This window comes from Gopherus flavomarginatus, chromosome 10 (genome assembly GCF_025201925.1).
Source record: "Gopherus flavomarginatus isolate rGopFla2 chromosome 10, rGopFla2.mat.asm, whole genome shotgun sequence".
NCBI classification, from domain to species: domain Eukaryota; kingdom Metazoa; phylum Chordata; order Testudines; family Testudinidae; genus Gopherus; species Gopherus flavomarginatus.
In genome coordinates this window covers 73,788,214-73,811,919 of record NC_066626.1, presented here as the reverse complement: position 1 = coordinate 73,811,919, position 23,706 = coordinate 73,788,214, and the positions used below count along the sequence as shown (strand labels likewise).

At 40.3% G+C, this 23,706-nt stretch overlaps 1 protein-coding gene across 1 annotated transcript in view; it reads left to right on the top strand.

Annotated features, from left to right (window-relative positions):
* GLI2 (GLI family zinc finger 2) overlaps window positions 1-23,706 on the top strand; it is a 269,012-nt gene that overhangs the window by 164,066 nt on the left and 81,240 nt on the right. Inside the window, exon 3 of the mRNA XM_050916982.1 lies at window positions 5,427-5,532. Within this exon, the coding sequence (XP_050772939.1) occupies window positions 5,427-5,532 (106 nt within the window). The remainder of the gene's footprint in view (window positions 1-5,426; window positions 5,533-23,706) is intronic.

Genomic DNA, 23,706 nt, shown 5'->3' with positions numbered 1-23,706 from the left:
GCGTCTGCCACTAATTTTACTGTGTTACCTTGGGCAAATCACTTAACTTTGCTGTGCCTCTGTTCCTCATCAGTAAAAAAAAAGTATGACAGTATTTGCTTACTTCCCAGAGGTGCTATGCGGCTTAATTCATTAATATTTGCAAAATGCTCTGAGATCCCTTAATAGTAGGTACTTATTGTGTCTAGGTCCGTTACTTAGTTTACCCCTTTTTCTATAAGCCAGCCACTTAAAATGTTACAGTCCCACCGTTTACGTGGTTTCTGAATGTTAACAGGTGACATATGGTGTTAGATTCCCTAAAATAAATTCAGATTTGGAAAAAAGTTCATTTAATAAAACACGAACAATGTTAAAAGAGATTCTTTTTCTTTATCTTGACAACTGCCTCTTTGTTCTACACAGGCTTTTTCCCTTTGATTATAAGAAGTATGATACATTTGCAGAACTGCCACAGCTCACACCTTGAGCTACTTATTCTAGGTGGGAAGTTTGTTTGATGGAGCATCCTCATGGAAGACCACATTATTCTCCTCCACCTTCTGGCCTGAGCGGAATGCATGGGACACCAAAAAACTTTAGTGGGATCCCCACATGCAGACCAGAAGGCATGCACGAAGCTCTAAAAGCTTTTAGTTGTGTGTTATATCACTGTGTTCTCTAGGATCCAAGACTCAGTTGCCATTTTCAGATCAGCGTATTACAAACCGGTTGAGTTTTTCCCCCTTGTTTGTGTTTCTGTTCCTGGAGAGCACTGTCCATTGGTCGATAGTTTTTGTCTTGACCCCTTCAAAACAAATATTTCAAAATTAAATGTCAACGTGAACTGCAAAGCAGAAAAAAAAAACAAAAAAAACCTGAGTCATTTTGGATCTCATCAGCAAAAGAACGTGTGCAGGGTTAAAAAATTGAAACATTAGAACAGTGAGCCAGATCCTCAGCTGGTGTAAACTGGCATCCCTCCATTGATTTCACTGAATCTGTGCTAATTTGGAAAATACGTGAGAAGAACCTATCTTTCAAGTCCTGAGTCTGGGATTCTGATTTTAACCCTAAGAGAGTTGACAACATTATGACAATTGGTCTGGGAATGCTGGAAAACGCTGTTTTACGGGTTTGTTAATTCATCAGCTATTGTGCAAAAAACAGAATCCCAAACATAAGCTTTAGAAGGTTATTTGAAGAACTTCATAGCACTACTGGGGCTAGACTTCTGATCCTCCTGCTCCATACTTCCAGGTTTGTACCAGCTGAGCTGAAGGAAGACTAGCAGAATGGGATCCATGCCACACAGCTATACAATTCTGATTCCATCCAATAGAGGGCAATGGTGACATACATACTGGTTAGCTTATTAACATATTAATATATATTATATATCTGTGGTACAGATCATTGCTAATGTGAGATCTCAAAGAATTATATTCCATTTAAAGGTTCATGTCACCTTTTTCTAGCTATTCTTTTCTGAAGGAAAAATGAGATGGTGTTGGGGGTAATTTAGAAAACTCTTTTTTGCTCATTATGCAAAAAATTTATTCTGCATAAATTTCCCTTGAAGCACATTCTTGTCCTTGGAGATAATCAGTGTCTGCCTCTGTCTCAAAAACTATCTGCCTCTGATACTTGCTCCCTTCCTGGGATTTTCAGCTCAGGGACATCCCCTTTAAACTTGCATCATTTCTTCATCCTTTATTTGATGCTGGAAGGTTGGATGGTCTTTGACTGGGAAGGAGGCAGTGGGCAGCCCATGTCTTGTTAATAACAACTGACCAGATCAGCTCAGGCAAGTGAGGACAGGTAACAAAGACTTTTCCCTAATCAAACCAGGCAACACAGCAGATACATTCCTTTATGAGCAGCAATTGAGTAGGGGTGGCTTTCACTCTGTGCATTGCTAACGTACCCATCTGTTTAGTATCTACATGCTATAAACATACCTAAGAGCAACATCATTTTTGTGTAAGACTCATATGCTCATTGTCCCTCCCTCCTTTTATACCACTTTGATTTTTTTTCCCATTGCCTCAGGTACAGATCTCCCTCTTGCCTCTAGTTCTGAATAGCAAGTGCCAGAGGTTTATCCCTGCTTCAGAGCCATATAGTACTTTAAAGATCCCCCTTTTTTCGCCTTCTGGAATGCACCATATCGTACCAGACAAGCAAGAATTATCAGCCATTTTCCCATGGCAGAGACTTCCCCAGACTCCCCCTGTTAAGGGCTTTGTCCCACCACTGCAGATCACTCAGTTCTGACACCTATCAGTAGGGTTCTAAGTTAAATATACAAAGTCTGCTAGTTATTCATAAATGTTCTGCTATATTGAAGGCTGCAATGATGAGCAGATCCGTCTAAAACAAGGGATTGCCTTGATAAGATAAAAGCTAGCAAATTCATTGTGCCAGTCATCATATTGCACCTCCAGTGGCTGTTTAGAAATGCATCACCATGAGCTCACTTGAAGTAATTGAGTATAATTGTCTTTTTAAATCATGTGTGTGAAAACATTCATCTTTGTAAATGGCATGCGCTGCTGCTACTTCTGTTGCCAGCTCACTGCTCCCTTCAAAAGGGATGGAAATGAGAGGTGGAAGTGGGGAGCGGGCCTGACATTTATGAATTAGTAGTTGATTGCCTATAAAACCATTCATTATTTCAGACCAAGCATCCAGAAGTGAATTAAAGGGAAAGCACTAGCTATTGTAGCTTTTAGGTCTGATGGCCACTCCAGAAAATGTGTGTGGGCAGGAAAAAAAAAAAAAAAAAGAACAGATGTGAAGAACTGGAAAGGAAAATCACCGAAAACAACTGCCCCGCTACCCTTTTTGTCCTCTGGTGAAACCAAACAAGGAAGGTGATGGCGCTAGTAAAGAACTTGAAAGTGAAACTGACTAGTATCTCCAGTGTCTAAATTGATTGAGATGGTTTAAAAAAAAATAAAGCAAAGGTATAAATGCTAAAAAATGATACATGTTTAAATTCCTCTCAACATGAATAAACTGTGGCCTAATTAGAAACAAGGGCAAGGCATTTTTTTTCAGACATTAGTTTTATGTTGACTGTGCCCAAGAAAAAGAGGCAAAGCCTTCCCGAAATCATGAGTGGCAGGGAAGGAATGCTCTTGCAGATAAATTATCTATGCTGCCCTGAGTTCTTCCTCCTTTAGTCAATGGCAGTCATAAGGCAATACATGTAAACCCAGATATTCAACAGAACTCAGCATCCAGCAGCAATTATTGTTCTTATGGGAACTGAGCTCTGTAGCCAATCCTCCCTCTGCAGCCCATGGCAATGCAAATATTTAACCTGTGCGGCATAGGACTGGCTGTGCCGGGCAGCTTCCAAGCTTGACAAAGAAGAGGTTCTGGTGGAACAGTAGTTTCCTGGGAGATCAGGACAGTCTCTGAATGATCAACCCAAGCCCCTGACAGTTGACTGCAGTGGCCATGCTGTGGAAAGGAGAATAGCTGATGTGTAACAAGCCATTAGCTGCATTTTGGATGTGGCTTTTCAGCATTAGCAGGATCGTTCTGCATTTCTGACTTAGAGAAACATTAGATCGTGATGAATCTAAAAAATGATTATTTCTCTCAAGTGACTTTATTTAAAAGACTTAAATTACACTGTTCAAGAGGGTGGGTGAATCTTTCGCCTGCAAAAGAAAATCCTCAAGGATACACATTTATTCTACTTACTTTCTTGGGGGTTTAACAGTTACCCTACTGTGTCCTCACATTAGACAGGCTGCAAAAATGCTCCCACTGTATTGGGCACTGCACGGTGCCAGATCTCCACTCTACCACTGAAAGTAAGTCTGCTGTGGAATCCTGAATACTTTCCACCTCGAGTACCTTAGCTTAACTCCTTTCAGTGTAGTTGGCAGGAAGGTTGTTTTTATGTAGTCTCTCGCCTCTCCTGGCAGCACAGCTGACGTAGTATCCAGATATGCATGTTGTGCTGAGCTCAAGGATTCTAGATTGAAATACAGAGAAGATCATCAGATCCCCTTCCTGATTTGCCAGGGCATAAATATATAGGGATTTTTAATGCAGATTTTCTGTAGCTGAACCTAAAGGACCAGATCCTTAGCTGGTGTAAATCGACAGAGCTCTATTGAAGTCAAAGCTATATTGTTATCGCAGCTGGGACTCTTAAGTCATCCTTACAAAAGAGTGTGGAGTCAATGGAACTGGACAGATTTACACCAGCTGAGAATTTGGGCCAAGTCAGGAAGAATTGTAGGTTTGTTTTGGGATGCTGCTTTCCTGCACAAAACAGAAATGCTGCAGGTGGTGGAAGCAAGTTACAATGGCGTATTTAGTTAAAATGGTGTTTAGAACAATAACCTAATATTTTAAAAGCTCCAGATACACAGAAAATGTGATGAAAAGTGCTATGTCAAAACTGTAGAGTGAGGGTGAGGAAGACTTGTGAAACCTTTAGTTAATCTTTAATCAAGACATTTTGTCTGATTGTAAAAGACACATGCAGTCTGGCCTTTTATTTTTACATTTGATCCCAGCTACAAATGTGGAATGCACCATCATTATAGACCAGATAATATATCCTAGCAAAGGACTACTGTGTGGTACATTTATTGAGACCCTGCTGATTGTATTTCTCTTGACTTCCATAATTTTAGAACAAAGGGACATGGCATAAGTCTGAATAGTCCAGGGTGGTGTGGAGAAATAACTTGATGAATTTTCCGTTTGTCCTACACCTCTCTGAAATATTCGTGCTGTAAACTTGGGGTCAATAATACCTATTAAAGTCTGTGGATTTAATAAGTCAGTGTAAGTGTTCTGTGCCTTCCGAGGCCACTTTATCTTTCCATCAAAGATGAAACATGCTTCTCAAATGAATAAAAAATAGGTCCGCAAATGATGACAAGTGAGAGCAATTTAGGCTCCTTTCACAGAACCTGAGCCATAGACATTTTAGCTGCCTCTGACTGTATACACAGATTGCACTTGTGCAGCTCTTGCTGTTATGCTTTAGGTAAATAGTTCCAACCCAATCCCCACTCTGGATCTACAGACATTCGGGAAAGGTGCTGCTGCCATTCCTGGTGTTGTGGATGGTGCAGATCTGGATTCTGCCAACCTCTGTTGAGTCTCATTTGTGTTAGAAGGCTAGTTTTCCTTGGTGCTTGCTATAATCTCCCTGAGTTCAAAGAGCGCTTAGCTGCTTGTCTTTGTCAAAAACCCTGTTGGAGACCTTTTATGTTGAAGATGTAGAATTTCTCCAAATGACTTTGATTATTTATTCATTCCACTTCTCTGGTGCATGATAGCGCTGATATCATGAAGACCTCATGTCTTTGCATTGCTCATGCTCTGAAATTAATGGAGATTTAGTTCCTTTGAAATTGTTTTAAAAGAGAAGGAAAAGTTTTTGAAGTCTTTTTTTTTCCCCTCAACAGTTCCGCAGCACGTTTTTCCAGCGTTCCATGCTCCCTTGCCAATTGACATGCGTCACCAGGAAGGAAGGTACCATTATGAACCTCACTCCATCCATGCTATTCATGGGTAAGTCTTGCGTCTCTGCTCCCATGTGTTACTAAAACACTTCACTCTAATCTCTTCTGGGTTTGTTTTTGTATTGATGCTAGGATTTGAGTGTGATGTGCAGAACAATGGTTCAACCACAGGGCTGTATAGCAGGGAACTCATCTTCTATTTCCAGAATTGCTGTGTGGCTTTAATCAAGTCAGTTAACCACCTTGTCCACTTTCCCCAGCTCCTGATTGTATTTAGCCAGCTGTCTGGGGTGTGTGAGGTTTAATTAGAGTGTGTGCAGTGCTTTAAGATCCTGGGATGGAAAGCAAAATAATTTCATCATTATTCAGCTGAGGTCGTAGGAACAGGAATGGCCCAATACATTTTTGGGGCGTTTTTCACTCTGTAATATACCTGAGACTTTTCTGACTACACTTGGGCTAAAACCCCTACTTTGGCTCCTCAATCTCTGTGGCCTTATGGTACAACTCCCTCCCTACCTTCACTTTAAAAGTGAACTGAAAGTCTATTTGCCTGCCATATTGAGTCATGAGGCGATTGGCATCACCAGCTATACAAGTATTGCCAAAGGGGCAGCCTCTCAGGTAGCTGTGAGAGGCAGATAAGAGCCAGAGATATGGCTAACTGTGTTTCAGGTTTGATCTCCTGCATCAGTTGCTAAGGCCTGAGTTTTGTGTTTCTCTTCTGAAAATTGACAGCCTAGCTAGGGCATAAAGCAGGATAGGGAGGCGTGTTCCTTACATCACATCAGGTGTTGCAGAGAAAAAGTGGCTCAGTGGTTAGGGGAAGACACTGGAGCCTTTTTAAAAAATTGGCACCACATTTGCTATCCTCCAGTCATCTAGCACAGAGGCTGGTTTAAGCAATAGGTTACATACTACAGTTATAGTTCTGCAGTTTTATGTTTGAGTTCTTTCAGAACACTTGGGTGAATATCATCTGGTCCTGGTGATTTATTACTGTTTAATTTATCAATTTGTTCCAAAACCTCCTCCATTGACACCTCAGTCTGGGACAGGTCCATAGATTTGTCACCTAAGAAGAATGGCTCAGGTTTGGGAATCTCCCTCTCATCCACTGCAGTAAAGACCGAATGCAAATAATTCATTTAGCTTCTCTGCAACAGCCTTGTCTTCCTTGTGTGCTTCCTTGAGTTTCCATGACCCCACTGATTGTGTGGCAGGCTTCCTTCTTCTGATGTACTGAAAAAAATGTTGCTGTTAGCTTTTGTGTCTTTTGCTAGATGTTTTTCATATTCTTTTTTTACCTGCCTAATTATACTTTTACATTTGACTTGCCAGAGTTTGTCCGTTTCTGTTTTCCTCACTAGGATTCGGCTTCCTATTTTTTAAAGATGTCTTTTTGTCTCTAACCATCTCTTTAACTCTGTTTAGGCATGGTGGAATTTTTTCATCCTCTTAGTGTTTTATTTCTTATGTTTGGGGTATACATATAGTTTGAGCCTCTATTCTGATGTTTTTTAAAAGTTTTCATGCAGCTTGCAGGCATTTCACTCTTGTGACTGTTCCTTTTAATTTCCCTTTAACTAGCCTCTATGTTGTGTAGTTCCCCTTTGAGAAGTGGTGGATTTCTTTGGCATTTTCCTCTTACATTATGGTTGTTATTACCAAGCAGTTCAGCTATATTCACCTCTTAGACCAGATCTTGTGCACCACTTGGGACTAAGTCAACAATTGCCTCTCCCCTTGTGGGATCTAGGATTAGCTGCTCCAAGAAGCAGTCATTAATGGTGTCTAAAAATTTAATCTCTGCATCCTCTCCTGAGGTTATGTGTACCCAGTCAATACAAGATAGTTGAAATCCCCCTGTTATTATTGGGTTTTCTGTTCTGGTAGTCTCTCTCTAATCTCCCTGAGTATTTCACATTCACTGTCACCATCCTGGTCAGGTGGTCAGTAGTATATTCCTACTGTTATACTCTTATTACTCAAGCACGGGCAAATAGGCATGTGTTTTGACCTAGATTATATTTGTATATCTGGGTGTCTAATACTAGGGTTGCTACTGACTCCAAGTATTAGTCTCCCTTTTCCACAGGCTTCCCCTTTCTCCAACAGACCACAAGACCACATCTCTTCACCTGGAGCTTCTTGTGAGGGACTGATGTGGCTTCACCTACCAGTCTCCTCTGTCATCATTTTTAGGGTGTGTCCAGTTTCTCCATTTCTCATTCAGGATTATCACTGGGCATCCAGTTATTTTGCTCCCCTTTCCCCCGCTTTTTTAGGGAACAGTTGCTATGTTCATGCCTTCTTAAATCCAGACAAGTTTCTTCATTGCGGTGACCATGCCTGAAAAGCAGCTCAGAACTTGCCAGCTTGTTCTTAGAAGTTGACTACTAATGTGAATAAGAGCTTGACAATATTCTGTTAGTCAGATAATCTCCAGCTGGGTGAGGAGCCCCAAAATGTCTGGTGGTCAGCAAGTTAGATGTTCAGTTTACCCATCCCAGTATGCAAATATACTAGTAATGGCCACATTCCCCAAGAGGAGAACCAGCAGTCACCTGTTAGTATTTAGCGTAAAGAACTATGTGAACAGAACCAGATACTCAATAGCTAAAGCCCTTTTTCATTTAGGATGTTTCAGCTCTTCAACATCCTAACAGTACCCAGCACAGAATAACTTCTTGCATAATATTTAGTGTATTAGAAACATAAAGAGCTTGTCCATAAGTCTCAGAAGAGGAAATTCACTCTCACTTTGAAAATTCCAGCCGCATTCATACCTCTTTTGGAGCTTGCTTTAAAGGGCTACCTCTGGCTGGTGAAGCACCGAAGGTGACCAGCACACCACCTCTATGGAAGGTTCTTTGTGCATAGGTTCACTGGCGAGTACCACATTTTTTAGGAGATAATCCAGACTGGAAAATAAAATGGGGCTCTATTTTATTTGCATGCTTATATACTGCCCCCTGCTAATGGATAGACTCTGAACTGCTCACTCATCTGTGCTAGGCCCTATTGTGCTAACAACTACGAGAGATTTTCCTTTCGCTCGAGTGATAAAGGCCTGTGTTGTGGGGGCAAGAGAATGCGAGTTCTATTCAGGTTGTTACTGTGAAGTTCTAAGTGGCCATGGTGTGCTGCACAGTGTTACTGATGAAATTCCTGCTTGTTTTTCGATTTATTCTGCTTTTTTTCATCTCTTTCTCTCTTACCTGCATGCATCTCAGCCTCAGCTCCTTGTTACCGCTACTCTTAAGTCTCCTTTCTACTGCTTTCCTATCTTTTGCCCTTTTCTTTCCCTTCTCTTACACATCCTCTTCTATGACTCTTCTCCTCTGTCTTCTGCAGAGAATGTTGCATATCACTTATTCTCTTCAGTACGTGACAATAAAAGAAATGTCTGAAGCCAGGACCGTCTAAGGTATTGTGGAGTGGGCTGTTACCCACACCATCCTGAACAACTGCACAGTTGTTATACATGGGTTTGCTTGACTCTGCTGGCATAGTTTAGACTGTAGATATCTATAGTTAGCCTGGTGCTAGGGAAAGACAATATAATTGTTTTTTTTTAAGTAGCATATACATTTTCCCTCTAGAAAAATATCATAAATTCTAGGAAGAAAAATTGAGTTTCTGGGCTTTGGCTTTATGATTAATGTGATCGGAGCTTGACAGAGGTTCCCCAATTCATCAAGACCATATTCTAGCTGTCTACTTTCTTGCCTGTACCAAATGTATCTAATTACATGAACATTGCACAGCAAATTAGATGTAGTCTCATTTGTTGTCAGCCATGGAGTCTTATTATTTGCCTTCTGGTTTGTGTCAAAGGTTTGTTTCCCGATTGCTCAAAGTGACATTGCTATACATTCCTCTTTATCATTGTTTGCATATAAGCTAATGAGAACACCAGTTATTTTATCATAGCTGTCGGGTAGTAATCAGCAGGGTTGTGTCTAGCGGGATGGGACATACAGAACAGTCATATATGCAGGGCTCTTTGTTTGAGACGTAAAATAAAAAGTTGAAGTATAGAAAGACTGAGGAGTAATAAAGGAGCTGTGCATTCACTCTGGATGCCCATTATTCAGGTGCCCAGAAGACTTCCCAGATTTACTTTTGTTGTTGGTATGTCGGCATTTCAGTCATTTCCACTGTAAGAAACATGACAGATACTTTTGAGGGTTTTTTTGGCTTCTTCCTATTTAGTGAACTTCAGTTACATGGACCTGGTTGCATAACAAGACAAGCTCAAGTACCACCTGAGAAAATACTTTGTGTGATCCAAGTTATACCTTTCAGGCCAAAGTAATAGTTAGTTGGTCTTCAGAATATTCAACTTTTCTGTTTCCCCTCCCCTTATTTTTGCTTTGTTACATGATATACCAGCTGTGTCATCTGTGGAAACAGTCACTGTAGGCAGATGGTGCCAGCTGCAACCATGTGGTTTTTGGTACAGTCACGGCAGATGCTTGGATAATCCAGAAAAATCTCACTTTTCGTCACTTTCTGCTCCGAGATTGGCAAATGTCTGACATCCTTAACTAAGTTTCTTCATTCTGTTGTTGTACTGAGATCTCTGCGGCTGCAATGGGAGAACTCATTTTTGCCTTGTTTCACACCAATAAGAACATTGTGGTATCGAGATATCGACTTGGATTCTAATGTCATTGGGTTTATGCTTATATGAAGAAAGGAGAGAGAGGCAAGGGAAAACTTCTATGAAAAGCAGAGGCAATAGGGATGATCAAGTGGAGAAGAAGGTGAAAATAGAGCACAGAGTGAAAAACAAATGGGGAGTGTAAAAAGAGGAGCAGAGCGTGGAAAGAAATTATGCTATTGAAAATAAATGTATTATATATAGTGTATTACATCTAAAACCAACATCAGAATAATATTTAAGGTTGCAAAGTCAAGTACTCAAAAGTTAGGAAATGCCAGATTAGGGTTGCTTGTGCAATCTTAATTCTACTCCCTTGTGCATATTCACTGTGATACTCTCTTTAATTATACAGTCATACTGTTTTTTCCACAACATTTCTATCTCATTCAACACACAAAATGGACTGTGTCCTGGGGATGAATTACGATGATATATGTTCCTTACAGTATTTATTTATTGATTGGAATTTCTCTCTTCACTTTTCATCACAGCTTCCTGTAAGAAGACCACAGACCCAATATTGGTTGAATCAAACTTTCAGACTCCAGTATTCCACTGAGACAAATGACTTCACTTGATGCATTCGAACAGCAGATTGTAAAAAAAAGGGGTTATTGTGTATTTTAGCAAGATTCTTCATATGATTTTATAAAAGTTTACTTCACTAGGGGCCGATTGTGCAATCCTGAATCTTTGTAGTAATCCCATTTGAATGAATGGGACTACTCGTGTCAAGTCTGAAGGATCATGTCCTTAAACAGATAGTAAAATTCCTTCCAGAGAAGCAGCTGATGGTTAGTAGCCCCTTTCTCTCCCCAAGTCTAGGCTTTCTTAGCTACTTTGTTTTTTCAAACAAAAAAACCAAAAAACTCTAACTCAGCTAGAAAGCCTCTGCCAATGCAAGAGCCCTCAGGGCTAACCCTTGTAAGCAGCATGCTTAGGCTTGACTCAGCAAGAGGCTTTTTAATAGTATCTCATAAACAGAGGTTAGATCCCTGTCAGCCACTCTATAGTGTAACAAGCAAGAGAAGCATTGTTTTTGTGTTGGCGTTCTAGTGACTTTTCAGGATGTGGTTCTGACATGATTTATTTATTTTTTTAGGAATTGTTGTTTAGTCACCCAAATTCTGTTGTCCCTTTAAAAAAAAACATAGACTCCCAAGACTAAACTCACTACTGGCGTAAATGTGTGCAATACCATTGGTTTCAGTGATCTGCACCAGACTTGAATTTCCCCCAAAAGATCTTGAGATGGAAAGACTTTTCTAGTCCATCTTCCTGCCAATGCAAAAGTGTTCCCAATTGTCCCTTTCTTAGTGCTTTGTCTGGCTTAATTTTAAATGTCTCATTAGACGGGGCTTCCATAAGTTTCCTGGGAGCTGAGGTTTTCCCGGGTGTTCAACTTACATTTTTCCTACATCTGACCCCAGTTCTCCTAGTTTTACTCTATTCTGTTTCGTTTTCACTATGGTAAACAGTTCTTCTGCCTCCTGGATACTTACATTTTTCTAAAATCAGGTGCAAAATTTCCTAGAAATATCGATATATTTATGGGCAGAGTTGGCAATGTTGCCCACAATTAAGCTTCTTGTTATAAGATCCTGTTTTAAATTGCTTCTAACTTTGCTGAACATTAACCATTAGGGCTGAAATTTTCCATGGTGGGTGTCTGCCTCAGGCTGTTTTGTTTTTTTTTAAGTTTCAGCTACAATGGTTTAGCCACCTGCAAGAACAAGGTCTGGGGAAAATATGTTTTGCCTTGTTACAAAAAATGGTTACAACCATTTCTTGAGAGGTTCTAGTGTTCCATGCTTTGGAGCAGGGACATGAAATTTGGCAGGTGGCTTGGGCCAGGTAGCGTGGAAGAGGGAGCTGCCTGTCTTGAGTGGAGATGGGACAAGAGCTAGCTGAACAGAGGCTGGAGGATGGGGAGTAGATTGTGACAAGGTACTTATAGGGTGACCGGGAGCTGGGGTCGGGAAGACTGAGATCTAGATGACTGAGATGAAGACCCTGGGTAGGGGGAAGGCTGAAACTTGCACAGGGAGCCCAGAGCAGGAAACTGGGACTCTCTGGGCACGCAGATGGACAGGGATGAGGAGTGGGGTGGGGAAACTGGGCTGAGGAGTTAGGAGTGTTGGGGTGCGGGGTAGCACACAATCCACTAAACCCAGAGGCGTTTCTGCCTTGTAAGAGATGGCAGTCCTAATCCCGGCAGGCAGATAAAAAAGGAGAGACTCCTTCGTTAAGGACGTGTCTTTTAGAAATAAGCACACCAGTCAATTTACCTCATAACGTACATGCCAATAAAATGTGTTCATTTTCATATTTACTTTGCTACAGGAGTAGCAAAGCTTTGGCATGTTCTGATTGATGGTACTGTGCTGCTTTGGAGATAGAGAGCGCTCCCTCCGGAGTCAAAGCAAACAGCTGCCCGCAGACACATTTTTGTGTATTTTGCAATTTCATTACTTTGACCAAATGGATACATTGCTCATTTGGAAAGCAGTTTTGACTGATTATATGGAGTTTACTCTATGCCCTTCTTTCTCCCAACCCCCCTCTCACAGATATACATACATGCACTTCTTTTCCTAGACTGGATAACTAAAGAGATCAATAATGGATTATAGAGCCTGTTTCACTCTAGGATGCTGGTTCAAACCTGCCCCAAATCTGTAATTACTAAAAGTTATTACCTTCTGATGGTTCTTTGGTGGCTCCTATGAAGTGATTTGGGGAATATTAATACAGCTCTCAGTGTGAAACAAACATAGGTAGCACTACTTGGTTGCCTTGTCCAATTTCAAGAGGCCAAAGATTAAATGGCCAGGATACTAAATTGTGTCTGTCTTGCTTTGTGCAGTTGGAGAATTGACTTCATCTCTCTGTGCCACCATTTCTCGTTCTCTAAAAGGGGGGTAGGACCTTTCTAATGCTCTTTGAGAGCGAGGATGAAATGTGAGAGATGCTTAGTAAGTGCTGAGTGCTGCTGTAAGACCCTTTCATCTCTAGAAGTGGTCTGTGAGAGCTGGGTTATGGCACATTGCTACCTTCTGTCCGGTGGATCCACAGTAAATGAGCACCCACAATTCCCATCAGCTTCCGTAGCAACATTGTGTGCTCAGAACTTGTGAACAAGAGCTTGGAAACCAGAGCTGGCCTCTCTGGCACCTTTCACCAGCGCTAAAGTTATATGAAATGAAAAAATAAATAAAAAGGAGCAAGAGACGGTGGCAGCTCACGTGATAGCTAGAGAGTTTGTGTAGCTTTTCTGATGGTATAACCAATTCCAGCATGAAAGCAAATCAGCCCCTCTCTTCTGAGGACTATTCACAATGGTGTCATAGTAGTGATTACATAGAAATGGAGTTATACAATGTATTTCCTTAATTTGAGGAGATAATTTCTTTTGACTCTGTGTGTGCTGAGCATCTCATCTCAGTGGAGACTTTCAAAGTAGTCTAGGAGATTTAGACACATTGCACAACAATTTTAATGGAAGATGTCTCTTTCAGTCCCTCAGAGTGCTTTGAACATCTCAGCCATAAACTTTAAATCCAAACAGATTTGAAAGTATGTTGTGTCAGAGTCACTAAACAATAAAGTAAGGTGCAGGCCTTGTAGACTGAATTAATAAACGTACTGGGCCAGATCTGTAGCTGTTGTAAATTGGCTTAGCTCCAGTGAAGTTAGTGGATTTCAACTGGCTTCAAGGGAGCTGTGCCAGTTAACACCAGCTGAGGGTCTGGCTTGTTAAATTGCACGAATTTTTTCTGAAACGTGAACTGCAACTCTTACATATCCAATAGTGATTGGATCAAGTCATACTGATTAGGCTATTCTGCATTGAAAACAGGAGTCTGATCTCAGAGGGCTTTTATTTATATCTCTGGCGTGTGTTCACTGATGACATCACTCCATAACCCACTGCTGCTTTTGAGTAAGTGTCATTCTCGTAGCTTCACGTCAAGAGTTTTAAGTAATAATCCCTTTGCTTACCTCACTTTAATATAGGTTGAAAGTGACTTCATGTTCCACCCTTATCCAGTGCCAAACTTGCTTTAGAAAAAAAAATTGAACTCCATTCCCTCACTGCTTTCCTAGGGGTAAATATTCACAGGATCAGTTCAGACAATAAAATAAAGGATGAGCAACTGTCAAAATGTCCCATCTGTGGACAATGTTATAGGATATTTTCAGCGGTATGGTCCATTCTCTAAACTTTTTAGGATTCCCTCAATAGTCCATTCTCTGCCACTGTTCACATGCTGACCTCATGCTGTCATGGGAGGTGAATAGTTATTACCTCTTGCCATTCACTTCATAACATTTTCACTGTCTTTTCCAGTCTAAATGGGAAGGGATCCCCTGTGCTTCCATTTTTCTTAACTTTAAATCCTCCCTGTAAGACCATATTTCACAACCAACCTAGCTCTTGTAGACTCATGGAAACAAGCTGTTATGATGACCTATTGCAGCACCTGGTGCATCCCAGTGCCGATGCGTCATTGTTCCCTATAAAATGTTCTCCAGTGCTGTGTCCAATCCAGTTTGAAATATCCCAAAGGATGAAGTTCTACCACTTCCCGTACCAGACTTACACAATCGAATGGAGCTCTCCATTAGTTTGTTTTGATAAGTCACCCTACATCTTCTCTTCTCTAATTTCACCCCCTTACTATTAGCAACTCCCTAATGCACCAGCCTAATAAAATTTTGCGCTTCAGACAATTGTAGAATGTTATCATATTCCTCCTGCTCTTAGTAACCAATTAGACCCACTGTAACCTATAACACTTCCTCATAAATCAATTATTTTAACCCCTTCATTTTCATTGGGCTTCTCTGAAATCCTTCTAGCTTGTAGAGAAGACTGGAGAAGACCCATCAGTGGCACTGGTTAGCGATACAGAGAATAAGGTCCTCCCTTTTCCCAGGGCTGGGCATTCTGCCTCCACAGCACTCTTCACCACTGGCCCAGGCAAGCAAACAGTGGGCAGTATTGAGAGACAAAAATGAAGGGCAGGAATGTTGTCTTACGACACAGGAATGAAAATGCAGGATCTTTGATGTCCGTGCAGAGCACAGGTATTTAAAATCTCATCCAAAAGGCCCCCACTCCCACAAAAAAAAAGTGCATAAAAGTCCATTTACCCAGGAAAGATGAAGGATTGAGTCAACTCTACTGGGATTAGAACATGTGGTTTGAGGGATTCTAGGTATTTCAGACCTGATGCTAAGACCACCCAGATGGCTGGGGCAAAAAAAAAAAGCCCCTATTTGACAGAGCTGTGGATCTGGATACCCTGCCTGGAGCTAACTCTACACACGCACTTGCAAAACTCAAAGGGCAGAGCAGGGTGCTATTGTTCTGAAAAGTTGCAAATCTGCAGAAAGCTTCAGGTGGCACACGTTCTTTCAAACATTCTGGATCCCTTAATTTGACTCTGAGTCACAGATGTATGCTTTTCTTCTGTGTGCTCTTTGAAAAACTGTACTTTTATATAATGAGAAGTGCTGGAACAATTTGTAGAGTGGGGGTGCTGAGAGCCGTTGAATCAAATTGTAAATCCTGTATCTGATGGAAACCACTTCAAGCCAGGGGGAGTGGCAGCATCTCCAGCACCCCTAATTCCAGCATCTATATAATTTTATGCTCTGTAGACTTTTTTACAACTTTTCTTTTCTGTTTCTCAGTTGAAATAAGCAAATAACAGAGCTAAACTTTGATATTCAGAAATTAGAGAATGAAAATACTGGACCCTCGCTAGAAGGCGGGATTGGGGATCCATGTGTGGTACCACGTTAACGCGGGGACTGCGTTAAAAGTAATTTAATTTGGGATCCATGGCCGCGACCGCGTTATATGTGAATTCGTGCTATATAGACGCATGTTCTAGTGAGGGTCTGGTGTAATCTGTTGTTTAGGGGTAAAATTTTAAAAGTATCTAAATGATTTAGGAGCCCAAATCCCATTTTCAAAAGTGATATAGGCATTTTCAAAGGTATTAGGTACCTAAAGATACAGATAGGCATTTGGTGGGATTTTTGAAAAGTGCCTAAACAGACTTTCAATGAAATTTAGGCTCCTAAATGCCTAAGCCACTTTGAAAATGGGACTTAGGCTCCTAAATCAGGGGCTTCTGAAAATTTTACCCCAGGTCCTGTTAATAGCACAGGGCCACAGTAATAACATCATGAAGATGAGTTATTCTGTTTTGTCTTGAGTGTTCTTAAGAATCTTCTCCCTGATGGTCCTGGAGGTACTTTAGGTATTCGCAATTTGCAAACCAGATGAAGGACTTGTTAGCTGCTGATTTAATGTCTCATCTGAAAACCTCTAATAAGATCCCACAGAGTAACCACATATCCAAAATTACTGCTGCTAAACGAAGAGCTACAGGACTGTGGTTCATACATAAATAAAATGCGAAAGTTGCAAGTTAATTTCTACTTTAGGGCAATAGTTTAATCCAAATAATGCGTCCTGATTCTCAGAACACCATGATTCAGTACAACTTCATTTTATATATCACCTTTCGTCCCAAAATGCTCTACAGTATTGAACACTTTGAGAGAAGACTCTGTGATATAAATGACAGAAAGCATTCATGTAAAGATACTGGGCAGTAAAAGAATGGAAGTGTTCCATCATCAAACCAATAAATGAAAGGGAGCTTAATTTAAGAGATGTAGGCAAGGGGAAAAAAGAGAAGTCTGAAGAAGAAACTTGAAAAGAGACGGACAGGTGATAAGGCAGAGTGGTGTATAAAGGTTTTCTAGGCAACAAAGCTTAAATCTATCCCTATTCAGGAAAGAACTTAAGCACATGCTTAATTTGAAGTATGTGCTTAAATCCCATTGACATCAACGGGACTTAATCATAGGCTCAAATGCTCTCCTGAATTGAGGCCTTAAAAAAACCCACTACATAGATTTCATTAAATCCCACTTATAGAATTCAGCTGTTAAAACACTAATATTGCATTAATTTGACAGGACAATCTAGACTTTCCAATTGACTTTAGACTTGTTAGGGTGTTGGGTTTTTTGCTGATGTTCCAGGCTTCGGGAATGGCTCTCTTGATTCAAATATAAACTAACAGAGATGGTGTCATAATGACATTCAGCCCAGTCCTGCCGTGCTCAATGGGGGGAAATTCCCAATGAAGTAAATGGGATTCTTGTCCTGAATATTGACTGTGATCATATATGCAGTTAAGAGAGAGAGGAGATTCTCTTGGATCGATTTAGCAATGTAAATAACCTGTTTGAAATAACCAAAGGTTTCTGCATCCCGAGTTAATGGTAGTTGTGTTTATTTAGAACTACTGCCTACCTAATACCTACCAGTGGCATCTCTTCCCTCTTTGTACCCTTGCTGTAGTGAGCAATTCTACTGTAATACCATCTGCCAGATTCTGAGGTCATAAATATAGTACCAGTTCCATGGCTAGGATAGAATAAACTTACTCAGTTCTGATACAAGGCCCACTAAACATAATGAAAGTCTTTCCTTCTGTTGACTTCAATAGTCTTTGGAGCCAGTGTGGTCACACCGCTCATCTACAGAATAGATAGTTGGATAATGGTATTGAACTAGTTTTCAATTATAGTAGAAACAGTGCATCCCTAATATAGATACTTCTACCATCCCTATTACCTATAGTATCTGAGCACCTCTTTTATGTATTTATCCTCATAACATCCTTGTGAAGTAAGGAAGTACTATCATCCCACTTTATAGAAGGGGAACTGAGGCACAGAGAGACTAAATGACTTGCCCAAGGTCACACAGGAAGCCTGTGTTGGAGCAAGGAATTGAACCTTGGACTCCCAGGTCTTTGGCTAACGTCCTAACCACAGGTCTAGCCTTCCTCTCTAAGCTGTATTAATCACTAATCATCTGCACCCTGGCTCCCATAAAGTGTGTGAATTACCATGTGCTAGAGTCTAGGTCAGTGTGAATAATGTCATATTCTCCGTGGGCTGGTACAAAAGAACACTGAATGCATTTCCTAGGGAAAAAGGTCATAGCTCTTACCATATCCCCTCTTCCTAGCTGCTTCCTCAGCCTCCTGCTGAACTATTTCTGTCTATAAGGCAAAGTGGCCGGAGGTGAGAGAAATAACGTGGTGTGCGGATGGGAGGAAAAGAGTCTGCAAAGTTCAGTACAAAGTGTTTAAACATTTAAATAGAAGTTTACTTGCTTCCAAGTTACCCCAATAGCAGTCTCAAAACAAAGAAATCAAAACTTATATTTATATAGCACCTCTCAGGTAAAACAGATCCCAATGCACTTCAGACACTTCAAAAAGAGAGGTCTCATGTCACCCATCACTAAAATCCAGCCATCTCCGGAGTAGAGTACAGTTGCTATTTAACCTCACACAGCAAAATTCTGCTGCAGAATAGATGAGGAAGTGAAGAGTGCCTTACCCAGTGCAAAGGTGGAAATTAGATGGTCAGAATGTAAGAACCTAAAATGGAATTTGGCCAGGGTAGTGTTTTAACAACCCTACTCTTTCACAAGTGACCCAAGGGATCTTTAATGAGCACAAGTACTCAGTACCCCTGTTTTATATCTGATTGGAAAGGTAGCAAAGTTCTCCTTGATAGTATGTTCTAGGGTATTGAGTGCTGAGTCAGTGGGAAAAGTACTACATACTAATTCACCAACGCTACTTCCTGCAACACCCAGGGGTTTTCCTTGGAGGTCTCCTGTTCACGTACTAAGCTTTGACCCCACTTGGCTTGTGAGATCTAACACTGGTATCGCTCCAGACTTCCTATCTTCAATGTCTGGCTTGATTCCACTCAGCATTGAGATGGATACGCTCACAAGAATAAGAGATTCTTCAGCCTGCTTCTTCTGAAAACAGATGACTTGATCCTCACCTAATGCAGGTAGAAGATATCTGAGCTTTTTCTACTTCCCCTCCAGTGCCTGATCTGCTGATGAACCTCTATGTCCCAGTAATCCTGTTTTCTCCTGAGCAAGACTGCACTTGTGTTGAATTACGTGGTGAACTACATAAAGGGCTTATCTGCACACACAAGTTGCACTGATTCGACTAAAGGTTTGATATTACACCAGTTTAATTAAACCAGTGGAACTTTGTGTGGGGACTCTCTGACATCTATTTAAACCTGGTTTATTCCTTGCACTGAGGCACAGAGACTAGCCCAAAGTGACATAGTGAGTACATGACCTGGTATACAAACTCAAGAGTACAGATTTCTGATTGGTTGCTCTAAATAACAGACCACACTCCCTTCCAGAAATCTTGTACTGGATTCAGTAGTTTTCTATCTTTCAGTAGTTTTCAGTCTACTTTGCCAGACTGGCTTTGACTCAGATTCTGGTTATATGATTGGTTTCACTGCTTTGCCTTTCATAAACTCAACCCCAACTCGACCAAGTTTGTGTTTATCAGTTGCTTTTCTCCCAGACAATGCAATGTTGTGGTTCACGCATTTACCAGCCAAATTTTGCAAACTATAAACTTCCACTTCAGGAAGGTATCTATCTTTAAGGGGTGTGTAAAGTCTTTCTTACTTAACAATGTAGGGTCTCAATTTAATTTCCTTCATCTATTATCACCTTCTTTGGGTGAAAATTACACTGAAAAATACTCTCCTTACCTGAAATGCATCAAGGTCTTTGCACTCTCTGATTGCATTAGAGTTCAGCTGTGTGCCTGACTGAGCCTACAGAGACCACCAGCAAAACTCCTCTTGATATACTGGGCCTATAGATTAAAATGAAATGGGAGACCTCTTAATTTGTTTTTAAAGCTGTAGTTAAAAGAAAAGGAAGATGGAAATGCAGATCTGTCTCTACTGAAGTTTCACAAGGGCTTCCTAAAAATGTGCTAATAAAAAATCTGTGCCTACACTAGGATACTCTGTATTTGTTGTTCATTCTTGGCCAGTTATCCCATCATTCTGCTTAGCTTGAATGAGATCATTCGAGCAGGACTTCTGTAAATAAAGTTTGTCTCCCACTAATAAATCCTTTCGACTCTTCTCCTTTTGCTTAGCTTCTCCTCCAAATGCCATCATTGGTCAAGCTTAGTACAGTACCTGTACCTTCTCATGCTTTTTGATATTGGCTAAAAGCAATTTTACAGCAGGCTTGTATAGTTGTGTTGGTCCTTACATCATTCATGAGTATCAAATGTATTGTACAAACTAAGCCAGACTGATTATTTTGCCCTCATATTGTACACTACATTAATGTTTAGGCTGAAATGTGATTCATATAAAGGGATATTGTTAATATAGAAGTTCTGTTCTAAGTTCAATTTCCTGTGCTACTAATAACACTTTAGATTATTTAAACCATGAAAAAGTTAAAAATCCACTTCATTTTGTACAATTTTTGCTATTTGTTTACGTTGGACACTTCACACAACTTTGACAAAGGGTAAAATTTTCACAAACACTTCTTTTCGAGTGACTTAGGCATGTAGAAGCTCAAGTTTCACTGAAAGTCAATGGAACTTGGGAGCTTAAGGGCCTGACTTTCACAGTTTTTTAGGGGCCTAAAGATGCAGAAAGGCGCCTAGTTGGATTTTCAAGAGCGCTTAAGCATGTTAGGGGCCTACCCATTCATTTCAATGGGACTTTTTAAATTGGCCCTAAGGTCCAGATTTTTAAAGGTAAGTTGGTGTTGCTGGGCTCAGCATGCAGCACCTAACTGATTTAGGAGCCTGCATCTCATTTTCAAAAGAAATTGACATGGATTTTTGCTCCTAAGTGCCTAAATCCCTTTTGAAAATGCAATGTGGGCTCCTCAGTCTGTTAGGCATTGCACTGCTGAGTGCAGCAATGACTAAATACCTTTTAAAATCTCAGCCTAAGTGCCTAGGTCACTTTTGGAAATGGTGCATAGGTGCTTAAATTACTTATGCGTTTTTTAAATTTTTATCCAAAAACTAGAATTGCCAGTTTCACAGTTTCTGTTTGTGGATTGTCTGTCTGTTTATCTCTAGGCAACTATATCATGGTAATCACTGAAGTATCTGGTAGCTAATATCCATTGTATCTCATCAGTTCTGCTTTTTGATTCTTGGACACTAACACAATGCTGCTGTGTGTTGCCTTTCCAAAACCACACAGTGATGTTTAAATTAAACTGTTTGCACTGAATTAAGTCAATTACAAATGTCTTCATTAAAATTCAAGTGTGTTTAATATCCTGACTCCCTAATTTTAAATTGGTGGCTTACCTACTTGACTCTGTCTGTCTGTCTCTCTCTCTCTCTCTTTCTCTCAAAAAGTCATTTTTTACCTTATGTTAATAAAATTAATATATCTTCAACTTTCCCCCAAACTGTGATAGATTTCCATCTGCATAGAGAAGATCCCACATGGGTGACTGGCTAGGTCTGGTAATTGGAAATAGTATATGAGTTTTAAATCTCTGTTCAGAGTGTCAGCAGCCACCCAAAATCATTACCTTTGGGATGATGATAATTGGCTTTTATTAAATAAGTTAAGGGCTGGCTCCAGCTCCTCATGGACAAGCACTAACATTACAAAACTCCACCAGTTTGCAGAGAGACCAGGGGCTGAACGGCCCTGGAGACTGAAGTACCCTTAGTCCTCCCTTAGAATAATTACCTCCAGTTATAAATAAATATATGGAGATATACCTATCTGATAGAACTGACAGGGACCCTGAAAGGTCATTGAGTCCAGCCTCCACCCTTCACTAGCAGGGCCAAGTACTGATTTTGCACCATATCCCTAAGTGGCCCCCTCAAGGATTGAACTGACAACCCTGGGTTTAGCAGGCTAATGCTCAAACCACTGAGCCCAAGTTGGGAAAATGGTAGCTTTAAAAGACTGAGTGAGAGTTGGACAAATTGAATTTGCCATCCCTTATCTGCTGTGCTTAGTAATCTGTTTTCCAAAGACTGAGTGGACTGAAGAATGGATTTGGGACACTTGGTACTCGGATGGGGAAGCAGTATAAACAAATCCGAATATTGCCATTACTAAAAGAAGGGAGGACATGGTGCTGATGTGCCTAAGATCACTTTGGAAGGCAAGGAGGTAACGTTTGATCAGCTTCTAGAGTGAATGGTGCTACTCAGTAGACAAGCTACTCCGTGGTCATTGTAGAGGCTGATAGACTGTCTTTGCCATCCAAAAACAAATCATTCTGCAACTAAGAAAATTCTCTCTTTTTTTTTTTTGCATTTGCAAAAACTGGATAAGCATTTTAAAAAAATCTAAGTAGCATTCAATTGAATTAACCACTGTTGACTGTATTGCAGTGTCTTAACAAAGTCCATCTGTATGGTCTCCCTTTGTAGACACAATTTTATAAGTTAATTTCCCTACCAAAACATCAGTGTTTACTTAGTAAGAAATCTGCTCTTTGTCAGCTTAAAACAGTGATTTCTTTATTACCATTCTGTGCAGGGAATGACAGCACAGAGTTGGCACTGGAGCAAGTCTGGTTGAGTCTACAGCGTTGTAATGGAAACAGGGTGAACCCGGGGTCAAGTATAATGGCATTTGTATACAGAAATGTGTCTGCATAAGAAATAGCTGCATGAGATAAGAGAATGGGAGATGAGGCTTGCAGATCTCCCTTTTGACATTGGTGAACTGTTGGTGTGATGGAGGTTTTTATTAATATGTGTATAGTACTGCTGATATTAAAACAGTAGGTTATTTATACATGAACTGCAGCAGTACAAATAAAATATCCAAATACAGCCTGATCTAGTCAACTTCTGACTTCAGTGGGCATTGGATTTTCACTGTAAATTGTGAGTGCTGTGCCTCTGTGGAATATCAGATCCATATTTCTTACTTAAGACATGCATGATGTTTTCTTTTCATTGGGAGGATGGAACAGATATGATCACTGTGTATATGAACATGCAGAATAATACTTATTGGTCAGGAAGGAAGATTTTCAGTGTGGTACACAGGTAATTAGATGCAAAGCACTCTGTGCACCGAGGTTATGGGTGAAACCCTGGCACCACTGAAGTCAGTGGAAGTTTTGCTATTGATTTCAATAAAACCAGGATTTCACCCTATGTCTTAGAGTTTTGTCTCTCAGATGTAGTTGATTCCATTTTACCCACTGTCACTCTCTATACTGTGTTCTAGAGCTGCTCAAAAATGCCAACTGTTTGCATTAACTATTTAATTTTAGGGGGAAAAAAGTATTTTTATTTGTTTTGGGTGTTTTTTTTTTCAATTTCCCATGAATTTTTTCAATGACAGGTCAAAACCTAAAGCTGAACATGTATTTTTCTGTATTTTCCACCCCTTCTTTTCTAGTGGCAAAATAGAAAAGGGAAGAATGGAGTGGAGGTGGAGAGAAATAAATAGGAGTGGAAAATGAAAAGTGAAACATTTTTGTTTTTCTGGTTTTTCAGCCAAAAAAACCCCCAAAAATATTTCCATAGAAACAAAAATTTGTGTTTAGAATAAACTATCATTTTCCATCAAAAGATGTTTTCACTGGGGAAAGCTTTTGCCCAGCTCTCACTATTCACTATATGATTGTTAATGGTG